General features: G+C 37.5%; 1 protein-coding gene across 2 annotated transcripts in view; it reads right to left on the reverse strand.

Moving 5' to 3' along the window:
• Positions 1 to 14,052, reverse strand: part of ITGB3BP (integrin subunit beta 3 binding protein) — a 74,581-nt gene that overhangs the window by 30,414 nt on the left and 30,115 nt on the right. For both annotated transcript variants that reach the window (XM_006147529.3, XM_006147530.3), the window contains exon 4: positions 3,228 to 3,297. In XM_006147529.3, the coding sequence (XP_006147591.1) occupies positions 3,228 to 3,297 (70 nt within the window). The remainder of the gene's footprint in view (positions 1 to 3,227; positions 3,298 to 14,052) is intronic.

A 14,052-nucleotide genomic window follows, 5' to 3' on the forward strand; every position in this document is an offset into this window, starting at 1 on the left:
GCCCTACTTCCACCTTCATCAAACCTATGGAATAACTAATTGACTGGGCTTGGGTCAGGTGCCTACTCCCGGACCCATCAACTGTCTAGGGAATAGGGTCTTGTGATAAAGAGCCACAGTATGGGGCCAGCAGGTGTCATGGTGGTTGAGACACTGAACTCCCACATGGCAGACCATGATTTGAGTCCTGGATCTGGCAGCTTGCTTTCTCATTTTCTCTCTCTCTCTGGTGAGTAAAAATGCCCTATAGCAAATTAATAAAATACTATTAATAATAAATAAAAGTAAATAAAAATAACTCTTAAAAAAAGTCACAGAAGTAGAATGGGCGAGGGGTGATTTTAAGAATGTTATTAATAATAAATAAAATTAAATAAAAATAACTCTTAAAACAAAGTGACAGAAGTAGAATGGGCGAGGGGTGATTTTAAGAATGTTAATCCCAGCAGGAAGAGGTGCGGGGCAGACAACATAATATACTGTGCTAGAGTATCAGTTAATTCTAGCACACTGATGAAAAGCAGTCTTTCAGATGTGAAGCTTATAAACTTAAGCTGTTATTGTACCTGTCTAAAATTCAGTTTTTTTCACCTGTGAAGGGAGGTAACATTATCTACCTCACTGGGTCATTGAGAGGATTAAACGTAATATATTTCCAGCACATGGCAGGTACTCAATAATTACTAGCTATTATTACCTATGTCTATTTACTGGGTTTGTGAATCTTTTTTTGTTTTGTTTTTAATAAATTGCCACAGGGCTTGTGTGCTTGCCAGAGACTGAGAGAAAGCACCCCTAACGGGGTATGGTCAGGCTATAAACTCTTTTCCATTTCTCTGTTCTTTTGGGATATTGGGCAGACATACACACGTGTCCAATGAGTTTTTCAAGCTATCAGGGCCAGGATTTTAATAGTAGTTGGCCATGTGAAATTTGGTTCTCTCAACCACTAGGCTATGGGGCTGGCTCAAAACTTATGTTTTCAATTACACACTAAAGACTAACATAAATACCTATTCTGAATAAAAAACTTATTTACTTTCTTTTTGAATGTTAGTTCTGTCATCTTCTATTTTAATTCTCTCCCAAATGGGATTTACAAATTAAGATTATCTTTAAGGGGCCAGCAGGTAGCATGGTGATTAATGCACTGGACTCTCACATGGTTGATCGCAGTTCAAGTCCTGGACCTCAGGGCTTGAAACTCACAATGGGTGTGTGTGCATGTGTGTCCAAAATCCCAGGGGGAGAATGGAGGAGAAGGGATCATGACCATGCTCCCTAGGGGTGGTGATTTCTCACTTTTCCTCTCTCTGTCTCTCTCCAGTGAGTGCATATGCCTTATGGCAAAGACCTTAAAAAAAAAAGTCTTTAAGATCTTTAACCATAACCATAAATAAATATAGGCAAATTCCTCAGTGCCCCACAACAAAGTTTCTTATTCCTCCGTTGCTACTTGAAAGCGAACTGCCATGGGGGTTATTGTTAAAAGATCTGAGTTGAAAGCAAACTGACAGTTAAGAAAAAGAAGGAAAACACTAAAGTTAGGATAGTTTATGTGGATTTTGGGGAAACTGGCCAGGTAGGTTTGGCTTCCTTATATAGTGTCTATTGCTTTTGTCCAAAACCATTTCCTCCTTACTGCCTACTTACACTTTATATCACTGTTACCAGAAATTCATTGGGTATAGCAGATGTCTGCTTTAAAATACAAGATTATCTGTGATTCACAAATTATTATGTGCTACTAGTTTTTTTTTTTTTTGGACAGGCATACATACATGCCCAGCATGTTTCACAAACCACTGGAAGCACCAGGTCTAGGCTTCGAACTGCATGGTCAGCCATAGGGGATCTGGCTGCCTTAACCACAAGGCCACGGAGCCAGTCCACTACTTACTTCCATTATATGAATCTTCTTAGCTGTCTTGAGCCAGCTATTTGTTACTCACTATGTTCCTAGAAATATGTTACTTCTCCATTCATATAAAACTGAAATGAGTGTTTTTTTTCAGTTTTACTCTAAACTGGTCTATTACACATAGAGTGGGAGAACTAGGCTCAGTGAGTATTAAAATTAAGGTATGATATATCACCATTGCATGAACAGCACAAAATACATCACAAATAAGTGATTTAATGTCTTTGTGTGTGTGTGTGTGTGTGTGTGTGTGTGTGTTATAAGGTACATGTGCTCACCAGAGAGAGACTGAGAGAGGAAAAAGTGAGAAAGCACTTTCCCAAGAGGGATGACCACATGACCACACCACAGTCTCTTCTCCTTCATTCTCCTCTCAGGATTTTAGGCAGGTACACACATGTGCTCGCAGTGTTTTTCAACTTGCTGGGTCTGAGACTTGAACCACGCCATGTGAGATCCAGCTGCTTTAACCACATGCCATCACCTGGCCTTATTTCACTTCTTTAAGAAAGACTACTTCAGGTCAGATATAAATTATTATTTTCTACAAATAATTTCTCCTAAATTATTAGTTTAACAAATAAGACCCCCCTTTTTATAGAATTATTTTATTTAATTCTATTTGCTTATTTATCTTCTCTTAAAAATTTTGACCAGAGAAGGACAGAGTGAGAGAGAGGGAAAGTGAGAAAGCAAGTCGCTAGGTCTGAGACTCAAACCACAGTCGGCTGAAGGGGAATCCAGTACTCCCAACCACCATACCATTTGCTGGCCCCAATATGACCCTTTCTGGGCTGGTGGCCTAGTGGTTAAAGGATCTAGATTCTACATGACCAACCACTCAGTTCAAGTGTTGGCTGTGGTAACTTGAAAAACATGATAGGGGCATGTGCATGCATACCCCAAATCCTGAGAGAAGAAATGGAGGAAAAGGAATTCTAGCATGACCATGGCCCACTGGGGTGTGGGCTCTCTTTTTCCCTCTCTGGCAATGGAAAAACAAAACAAAACAAAACAAAAAACCCACATTTTCTTGCAAGACACACGAAAAAGCAATAAATTGGTCTGGCCCCATAGTGTAGCAGTTGAGTATTACATAGAGAAAGCTGGATTCCACATGGCCAACCAGGGTTTGAGTCCTAGGTCTTGAGACTTGAAAAACACATGGGGTTTAGGGGCAGGATTCATGCCCAGGATCTCAAAAGGATAGAGAATTGAAGGAAAAAAGATAATAGCTTAACCAGGCCCCACTGGGGAATCTTTCTCTCTCTCTCTAGCACTTAAAAAAGAAAATAAACAAACTTACTCATCATTGTCTTTTGTTGCAGAGCTCTTTCTTTCAGTTAAGCTGAGATGATTCAGATTTTTTCTCCTTCCTATATGTGTGTAATGAAAAAAAGGAATAAAGTTAAGGAAGAAATCATCAAATTTTAAATAGAGTTCAGACTTAGAGCCAGATTTTAAGTAAAAAATAAAAGGGAAGATAAATAAAAGTGAAGTACGAAAAGTATCCCATTTTAGTTTTTTTTTTTTTTCATTTCCCATTTTCTTAATTTTTTATTCATGAGGATTGAGTAAAATGTTCACTGGGAGGGTCAGCAGGTAGTGTGGTGGTTAATGGCACTGGACTCCCACATGGTCGACCACAGTTCGAGTCCCGGACCTGGTGGCTTGCTTTCTTTCTCTCTGTCCCTCTCTGATCAAATTAAAATAAATAAATAAATAGATTAAAAAAATGTTCACTGGGGTATGGTATACTAAATAAAAAGCTAGAGAAAGCCAATCTGACAAAATAATTTGGTTAAAATACATAGCGAACATTACTAGATAATGAATACTCTCATCAAATATATATATATTTTAAAATTTTATTCGTCAGTATTTTATTACTATTATAATTTTTAAAGTTGACTAGAGAGAGAAATAAAAAGAGAGAGGGAAAGTGAGAAAGCTGCCAGGTTTGGGACTTGAATCGGTGTCAGCCATGTGGGTGGCCAGCCAGCTTAACCACCATGCCATCTCCCAACGCTACATCAAATATTTTAATCAAAAATACCATATTACAGTTCATAATTTGCATTATTTTAATCCTTACTTTTCTTTTTAAATTTTAGGTTTAACAACAAGGGATTGGTGATACAAATACTTAGAAAACAGTTAAGTTCCTAGTGATATCACAGTAAGATAAATTTGATTTTTTTTTTCTTTTTTCTTTTGGAGAGGTTTTTTGCTAAAAGGCGCATGAGCTCACCAGAAAGACAGAAACAGACAGAGAGACAGAAAGTGAGAAATCACCCCCCGGGGGATGGCCACACTGCAATCCCTTCTCCTCCATTCTCCTCTCGGGATTTTGGGCATACACACACATACGCCTGGCATGAGTTTAGGTCACCAGGTCTGGGACTTGAACCACAGTCAACTACATGGGAATCCAGCGACATAGCCATTACGCCAACTGCTGGTCCCAATAAATTTGATTTTAGAGGCGAAAATATCTGGTTCTTAATTTTTTTCCTTATTTTTAAGGTTTTTGCCATAGAGTGCATGCACTTGCCAGACAGTGAGTGGGAAAATGAGAAATCACCCACCAGGAGGATGGCCATGTCACAATCCCTTCTCCATTCTTTTTCTGGGATTTTGGTCACACACAGACATGTTCCCAGCATGATTTTCAAGTTGCTAGGTCTGGGACTCAAACTATAGTCAGCCACATGGGAGTCCAGCACCTTAACCACCATGCCACCTGCTGGCTCTTATTTATTTTTTTAACTGACAAAAATTTTATATATTTATAGTATACACATTAGTTATATATCTATATATCTATACACACACACACACACACACACACTGTGTAACACCTAAATCAAGCTAGGTAACATTTCTATTCCTCACATTCCTATCATTTTTTTGTGGTAAGAACATTTAAACTCTACTCATAACAGTTTTCAAATACACAAAACATTGTTGTGAACTATAGTAAGTATATTACACAATAAACTTCCTAAATGTATTTTTTATCTCTAACTGAAATTCTTTATACTTCGACCAGTATCCCTCAGTCTACCTGCTTGTTCCACTGCCAGCCCCTGGTAACCACCATTCTACTCTCAGCTTTATGGTTTTGACTATATTGGGTTCCACATTTAAATGAGGTCATGTGATATTTGTCTTTCTGTGTCTGGCTTATTTCACTTATAATGTCTTCTGGAAATCCATGCTGTTGCAAATGGCAGGATTTTCCTCTTCTTAAAGGCTGCATAGTATCCCATCGTGTATACCGTATTTTCTTTATCCATTTATGCATTGATGGACACTAGGTTAATTCTGTATTTTGGCTATTATGAATAACACTGCAGTATGTAAGAATGCAGATGTCTCTTTGACATATTGATTTCCTCCTCTTGGGCTATGTACCCAGTAGTGGGATTATTGGATAGTTCTCTTTTAAATTTTTTCAGGATTTGAATCTTCAAATGTGTATCTGGAAAGATCTTTATAGTGCCTACTAAAATAAGTAATTCATTAAAATATTTTAATGAATTTTTTAATAATTTAAAAAATGGTTACATTCCATTTAAAATGCTATGGACTTATCTGAGTCCATTTGCTTATCTACATTTTCACAAATTTTATAACTTGACAGGGGCACAAGTGAGAACACAAGATGTAACTAAATCATAATCTTTTTTCCTTTTTTTTAAATTTTAACTTTATTTATTAATTCATTTATTATTATTATTTTTTAATTTGACCAGAGAGCAACACAGAGAGAGAGAAGGAAGAAAAGTGAGAAAGCAAGCCACCAGGTCTGGGACTCAAACCATGGTTGGCCATGAGGGAGTGTCCAGCACCTTAACCACCATGCCACCTGCTGGTCCCACTAAGTCACAATCTTTCAAATGCCCACTGGCCCTGAGTTTAAGCCACTAGGTCCGGGACTTGAACCGCAGTCGACTACATGGGAGTCCAGTTACGTAGCCATTACACCAACTGCTAGTCCCCAGATAGCAATTGTTTAAAAAAAATTTTTTTTTAAGATTTTTGTCACTGGGCATGTGTGCTTGCTGGGGAGAGAGATAGAGAGAGAGAGCTGGTGAGAGGGAAAGTAGGAAATCACCTCCGGAGGATGGCCATGCTGCAATCCATTCCCCATTCTTCTCCTGGGATTTTGGGCATGCATACACATATACCAGGTGTGATTTTCAAACCTCCAGGTCCGGAACTTGAACTGTAGTAGGCCATGAGGGAGTCTAGTGCCTTAACCATCATGCCACCTACTGGGGCCAACAGATAGTAATTTACTAGCTCCTTTGGGTACATATACTATTTGTTCTTTCTACCACTTTAAAAAAGCACAGCATAGCACTCCCATTTTAATAGTCTTCTCTTTCTTTCTTTCTTTTTTTTTTTTTTTAGAGAGAGAAAGAGAGAGAGAAAGAAAGAGTTTTTGCTATAGGGCATGTGCACTCACTAGAGACAGAGAGACAGAGAGAGAGAAAGCAAGAAATCCTCCCACCCCCGCTCCCCAGGGGGATGGCCATGTGCAATCCCTTCCTCTCAGGATTTTCGGCATGCATACACATGCACCCGGTACATTTTAAGCCACAGGGATCGGGCCTTGAACCGCAGTTGATTACATGGGAGTCCAGCAATGTAACAATTATGCCATCTGCTGGTCCCTTATCAGTCCTTTTTTGTTGTTGTTGGAGAGGTTTTTGCTATAGGGCGTGTGCACTCTCCAGAAAGACAGAGAGACAGAAAGCGAGAAATAACCCCCTGTGGGAATGGCCCCTCTGCAATCCCTTCTCCTCCATTCTCCTCTCAGGATCTTGGGCATGCACGCACACGCGCCCGGCGTTGAGTTTAAGCCACCGGGTCCAGGACTTGAACCGTGGTCGACTACATGGGAGCTCAGCAACATAGCCATTATGCTAACTGCTGGTCCCACCTTCTTAGTCTTTTCAAAGAACCAATTTTTGATTTTGTTTCTTTGCTTTATTATTACCTGTTTTCTATTTAATAATTTTTGTTCAGATTTTTATTGTTTCTTTTCTTCTACTTTTCTTGGGTTCATGCTGTTCTTCCTTTTCAGTCTTTCCTAGTTGAATACTTGGCTCATTAGATTTTAATCATTCTTCCTTTTTATATATATGCATTTAAAAGTATAAATTTTGTTGTAAGAATTACTATATTTTGGGAACCAGCAGTTAGCGTAATGGCTATGTCGCTGGACACCCACGTAGTCGACCGCGGTTTATGTCCCGGACCCAGTGGCTTAAAACTCTTGCCGTGTGCGTGCGTGCCCATCCCCCCTGGGGGGTGATTTCTCGCTTTCTGTCTCTATGTCCCTCTTTGTCTGGCGAGTGCATGCGCCCTATAGCATAAAACCTCTCCAAAAAAATAAATAAATAAATAAATTACTATATTTTAAAATTGCTCTAAAACTATAAATTTTTCCTCTTAAGTGCTGACATGTTTTCATGTTCATATTTAAGTATTTTATACTTTCCATAATGATTTTTATTTATGTATTTTTAAAAATTTATTTTATTTGTTCATTCATTTATTTTAATTTGACCAAAGAGAGACATAGGAGAGAGAAAGAGGGAAAGTGAGATATCAAGTCACCAAGTCTGGGACTTGAACTGTGGTTGGCCATGTGGGAGTGTCCAGTACCTTAACCTGCTGGTCTCATTTTTATTTATGTATTTTTATAAGAGATTTTTTGCTATAGCACACATTCACTCACCAGAGAGACAGACAGAAACAGAGAGACAGAAGCAAGAAATCACCTCTCCCCCCGGAGATGATGGCTATGCCATAATCCCTTCTCCTTCATTCTCCTCTTGGGATTTTAGTTATGCACTCGGCATGAGTTTCAAGCTTCTGGGTCCAGGACTTGAACCAAAGTCAAGCATGTAGGAGTCCCGGGGTCCAGGACTTGAACCAAAGTCAACCATGTAGGAGTCCCATGCCATAACCACTATGCCCTGCTGGCCCCACCCATTTTGATTTTAAAAACATAATTATTTAATTTTATCTATCACTATCATCATTATTATAATATTTAATTTGCTACAGGGCACATGCACTCACCAGAGAGACAGAGGGAAAGTGAGAAAGCAAGTCACCAGGTCCAGGACTCGAACCACAGTGGTCAGTTATGTGGGAGTCCAGTGCCTTAGCCACCATGCCACCTGCTAGCCCCTTTCAATTATGATTTTTCTGATAAATGATAAATGAATTTTTTGGTTTCTAAGCACATGAACTAAAATTGTTGGAATTCTGTCCTTCTCTTTATTTTTAATAATTAACTAATTTTCTGAGAGGGAGTGGGGCATGGGGAGACAGAGGGCAAGAAGCATACCACAATCCCTCCCTGGTCCTGCAACTATCCAGGCTCCGACACACCTGGGACAGAAACCCAAAGTCTTCTCACGTTCTCTCTAGCACTCTGCTACAGCACCCTTACTCCTGTACCACTGGGGTTGGGTGGAGGGGTATCTTTTTCTTCCTAATTCCTAATTGTATGAAATTTCGGTCAGAGAATGCCACCGCATGGCAGCAACATTTAGTGCAGTGAGATGTCCTCTGTGATTCCAGAAAATTCTCTTTATACCTTATTATGTGTTGGGTATTCCAGCTGTTTGACCAGTGCTCACTACATCAAACTTACTGTGTTGACAACTTTCATTTTTATCTGATTTGTTGGTTTCTAAAAGAGGTAGTTTAAAATCTACTATGAATGGGGATTTATCAGTTTCTCCTGTCATCTCACTATATTTTAAGTTTTTTAAATGCACATAGCTCAAGATTCTTTTATTTTTCTGGTGGTAAATCTGGTAAGTCTTAGTTTTTCTCTTATATAAAGATCCCAATTATCTTCAATAAAGTCTTTCTGCCTTAAAGTCTATGTTGACCTATATTAATATTCTTTTTAAAGACTTTTTTGCCACAGGGCACATGCTTTTGCCAGAGAAAGAATGAGACAGAGAGGAGGAAAGTGAGAAATCACTTCCTGGGGGAATGGCCACACGGCAATCTTTTCTCCTCCAGTCTCCTACTGGGATTTTGGGCAAGCATGCACATACACCCAGTGTGATTTTCAAGCTGCCAGGTCTGAAACTTGAATTGTGGAGTTGGCTATGTGGGATCCAGTCCTTTAACCACCATGCCACCTGCTAGTCCTTAATAGTCTTAATACGCTAGCTTTAAAAACAAACCAATTAGCCACTATTTGTGTTTTCTATACATTAAAATTTAATTGCCCTATATCTTTTCTCAATGTTTAAATAAAATATCAATAAAAATAGTTAAAATATGTACTGAACACATACTACATGCCAGGTACTATTCTAAGTACTTTTTGTATAGCAATTCACTTCTCAGAACTCTGAGGTAGGTATTACATTTTATAGGTTAGTAAATAAAAATATAATTAAAATGCTAATTAATAAATATCTCATCGTCTATCTGAAAACACAGGGATCTTGAAACACTTTAATCCCTATCTACTCCCTCCCTACGCTAGTGTGGTCTATTATTTATGTTTAACCCTTTCTCAAACTGTTTAACTTCTGCTTTATAGTAAGCAAAACTCATAATTAGATTTTCATAATTACACTTATAATTAGATTTACCAATGTTTGCTAATTTATTTTCTCACCATTGCTCTTTACATTTTATTCCTTTATCTGAGGTTTGATTTGCTTTTTACACAGTGCATTCTTTTAAAAAATATTTATCTAATTAAATTATTATTATGAGTAGTAGTAGTAATATTTTAAATTTCTATAGGGCACATGGAGGGAAAGTGAGAAAGTAACCCACCAGGTCTGGAACTTGAACCATAATCATCCCTATGGGAGTCCAGCACCTTAACCACAACACCTGCTGGCTCCCACAAGTACATTCTTTTTTTTTTTAATTAAAAAATATATATATTATTGGGGGGCCAGCAGATGGTGTAATGGTTATGTTGTTGGACTCCCATGTAGTTGACCACAATTCAAGTCCTGAACCTGGTGGCTTAAAACTCACGCTGGGTGTGTGTGCATGTGTGCCTAAAATCCCGAGAGGAGACTGGAGGAGAAGGGATTGTGGCATGGCCATCCCCCCTGGGGGATGATTTCTTGCTTTCTGTTCTGTCTCTCTCTATGTCTCTGGCAAGCTCATATGTCCTACAGCAAAAATCTCTACAAAAAGAAAAGATATATATTTGTCATTAAAATTTTTTTATTATTATCGTAATCTTGTTTATATTACATTGAATCACATATAACTTTACAGTGTATTACATTTCTTTTTCCAGAAGGAATACCATTCATACCAGTCAATATAAAGACATTAAAATCCCCATCATCATCATCCAATAGCTTTTCATTTTTCCCAGATTATTATTATTACTTTTTTTTTAAATATTCAATCACTACTTATCATTTTCCTTGTAAGAAGACTTTACCCAAAATGAAATACTTCTCAGGCCCATCCAGTTGAGAGTACTATATACATCATCATCAACAGGTAATAAACCATATCTGAATCCCACTAATATCATGCCTATTTGTTCTATTGTGATCCTTCTCCATACTCTATTATTATTATTTTTAAATTTGACCAGAGAGAGAGAGAGAGAAAGAGAAAGTGAGAAAGCAAGCTGCCAGGTCTGGGATTCAAACTGTGATTGGCCACATGGGAGTCTAACTCCTTAATCACCATACCATGTACTGAGCCCTTAAATTTTTTTTTTTGGTAAGAATTACTTATCTAGGGGACCAGCAGGTGGCATGGTGGTTAAAGTGCTGGACCCTCCCAAATGGCAGATCACAGTTTGAGTCCTGGAGCTGTAAGCTTGCTTTCTCATTTTCTCTCTCTCTCTCTGTCTCTCCCCGTGGTCAAATTAAAAAAAAAAAATGAGTAGATAAATAAATAAATATTAAAAAAGAATTACTTATCTAATTTTATTTATTATTTTTCTTTAATTTGCTCAGAGAGAGAGAAAGCAAATTGTCAAGTCCAGGACTCAAACCTTAGTCAGCCATGTGGGAGGTCCAGTGCCTTAGCCACCATGCCACCTGCCAACTCCCACAAGTACACTCCTTAGTAATCCTTTCAGTTAGGATCTGAGAAGGGCTAACTCTGAGACTTGGTCTAAAATCTCTTTATTTCATTCTCACTTTCTGAATTAAAAATTCACTGTGGGACCAGCAGTTGGTGTAATGGCTATGTCGCTGGATTCCCAGGTAGCCGACCACGGTTTGAGTCCCAGACTCAGTGGCTTAAACTTATGACAGGTGCATGTGCGTGTGTGCCCAAGATACCGAGAGGTGAATGGAGGACAAGGGTATGTGGGGTAGCCATCCCACCTGGGGAGTGATTTCTCGCTTTCTGTCTCTCTGTCTCTTTTTGTCTTTCTGTCAAACACACACGCCCTATAGCAAAAACCTCTCAAAAAAAAAAAAAAAAGGAAAAAAAAATTAAAAAAAAATTCTGCTGTGATTCCTAGGTGGTATGATTATTTCACTTGCTGGAGTCTATTGATACAGATGGGAAGTCTACTATTAGTTATTTGCTCATAGGTAATGTCATTTCTCTGCTATAAAATATTTTATCGTTGATGTTTCACAGTTTTACCATAATACAATTAGGTGTAGATTTAACTTATCCTACCCATGGCAGTTAAATTCTGTACATAGGGAACTAGATCCCACATGGCCACTTGCAGTTCAAACCCTGGCCTTGGATGCTTGAAACATATGCCAGGTTTGTGTTTATGTGTGTGTGTGTGTGTGTGTGTGTGTGTGATGCCTCAAATCCTGACAGAATGAAGAAATGGAGTGAAAGATTGTGGCATGACCACATTCCACTGGGGAGGTTCTTTTTATGGCATATACATACAACCTCTGGCAATAAAAAAATAAAAAATATGTATCCTGCTCAGACTAAGCCTACTATTTTAAATTCTTATCTTTTCTTAATTATGAATGACTGATAGTACTTTTAGAATACTGCCCATGCCTCATTTTACTTTCTCCTCATGGAACTCCTATTTGACAGATGTTAGTGCTTCTTATTCTGTCTATCCTTTTTCTTTACTGGTTTATAAAGTCACTATTTCTTTCTCTCTCTGTGTCATTATATTGCTACAGTCTGGGTGATTTAAGAAGGATCTCTGTCTAGTTAACAAGTACTTTCTATGACTATGCAAATTTGTTGTTTACTCTTCTACCCTCACTGTTTTATTATTTTTTAATTTTTTTTTTAGAGAAAGATTTTTGCTATAGAGTGCATGCTCTCACTGGAGAGATAGATAGATAGATATATATATATAGAGAGAGAGAGAGAGAAAGCGAGAAATCCCCTCCCTCCCCGGTGAAGATGACCATGCCACACCCTTCTCCTCTTGGAATTCTGAGCATGTATACACATGTGCTTAGCCTGAGTTTTAAGCAGCCAGGTCTGGGACTTGAACTGCGGTTAGGTACATAGGAGTCCAGTGATAACCATTACAGCACCTGCTGGTCCCTTTCTACCCTCATTGTTAAATAACAAGTCTAAGTGTTTCTGGGAGCAAAGGAGAAAAGCTGACCATCATTCCTCTTTTCTAAAATGCACAGTTATGGCTTTTGGTTATGGGTAAGTATGAAATGCATAGTAGTTTGATGAAATTTGCTAAGGGTTAGTGGAGGCCAACAATATAATGAAGCACACATATATAAATATATATTATACATATATATAAAATATATCATACACACATATAATACATACATACATATATATACACACACATACATACATATATATATGTTTGTCTTTTAAATGTGTAAGCTGAAGAGTTGAAATAAATCATTCCATTTTTGGAAACTGTGGAGTCTAAGTAAAGAGAAGATACAGAACCAGAATTTTTTTATTTTTATAAAAACAAATGAATTTAAATCCAATATTCGGTCTTCTGTTCAGATAGTATGTGGTTCAAATGCACACAAAAAGTACAGATAAGGTATCTGGAGGAAGAGTATTCTGGTGAAGAGAACTGCAAGTGCAATGACCCGGTAGCAGGAAGGGGCTCTGAGTGATTGACAAATAGCAAGAAGGTTGGAATGGCTAAAGTGCAAACATGGGAAGAGTAGTAAAAAAAGAGGCAGATGAGATGGCCAGGTATTAGGTGGATGTATGGCCTTAAAAATCATGACACAGGAGCTGGCAGGTGGTGTGGTGATTGCGGTGCTGGACTCCCACATGGCTGATCACGGTTCAACTCTCAGACCTGGTGGCCCCAAAATTACAACCGATAAATAAATAAAAACTTAAAAAAAAAAAGGAGATTTTGGATTTTATCGTAAGTGTGTTGGGAAATGATTAGCACTAAAATATCCTTGTAAATGTTATTCAAATTCTACATTATGTTTTTTACAACATATAAAAAGTGGGAATTTTCAATAGAGAGTGTCAAATCATTTAGAACTTAAATGATTTCCTAAGTCACATTTTCTTACTTATTTAGAATTTAAGATATTTCCTAAGTATCAGGCTTTCTTATATTTAAAGCACAAACAAGATGATACATTAGAATGAGTAATGTAATTATTACAAATAATATAAACTGACAAAGGCTTCTAGACAAAGTTCTACTATTTTAAGATGTCTATGTATAAGACATACATATTCAGAGTACATAAAACATATATGTACAGTTTAATGAATAACTAGAATAAATTAGGGGAACCTCCATGTAGTCAAGAAATAGAATACTGTCAGCACCTCAAGAACCCTTGCTATCTTTTTTTTTTTTTAAAAAGAGCTTACTTAGTACCATAATCTGTAATAATTATCCACTTAAATGTCAACTGAAATCATATGACCAATCTTTTTATGGAATGTTCCATAAAAAAGGAATGTTCCCTTAAGTCCACATTTAATTTCAATATGTAAATTGAGTACGTATCAACTTAAAATCTACTCACATTACAGTATAGAGATGTGTGATTTTTAAGGTATTAATTCCTAATTTAAAAAAGAAATATTAGGTATTTAAAAACAGAATTGTGGAACTTGAAGAAAATGTACACATCTTCATACATTTTTGCAAAAAAGCAAATCTAACACTTTAAGCTTTAAGATAAAAA

The sequence above is a fragment of the Tupaia chinensis genome, unplaced genomic scaffold (assembly GCF_000334495.1).
Source record: "Tupaia chinensis unplaced genomic scaffold, TupChi_1.0 Scaffold000215_1, whole genome shotgun sequence".
Taxonomy (NCBI): Eukaryota; Metazoa; Chordata; class Mammalia; order Scandentia; family Tupaiidae; genus Tupaia; species Tupaia belangeri.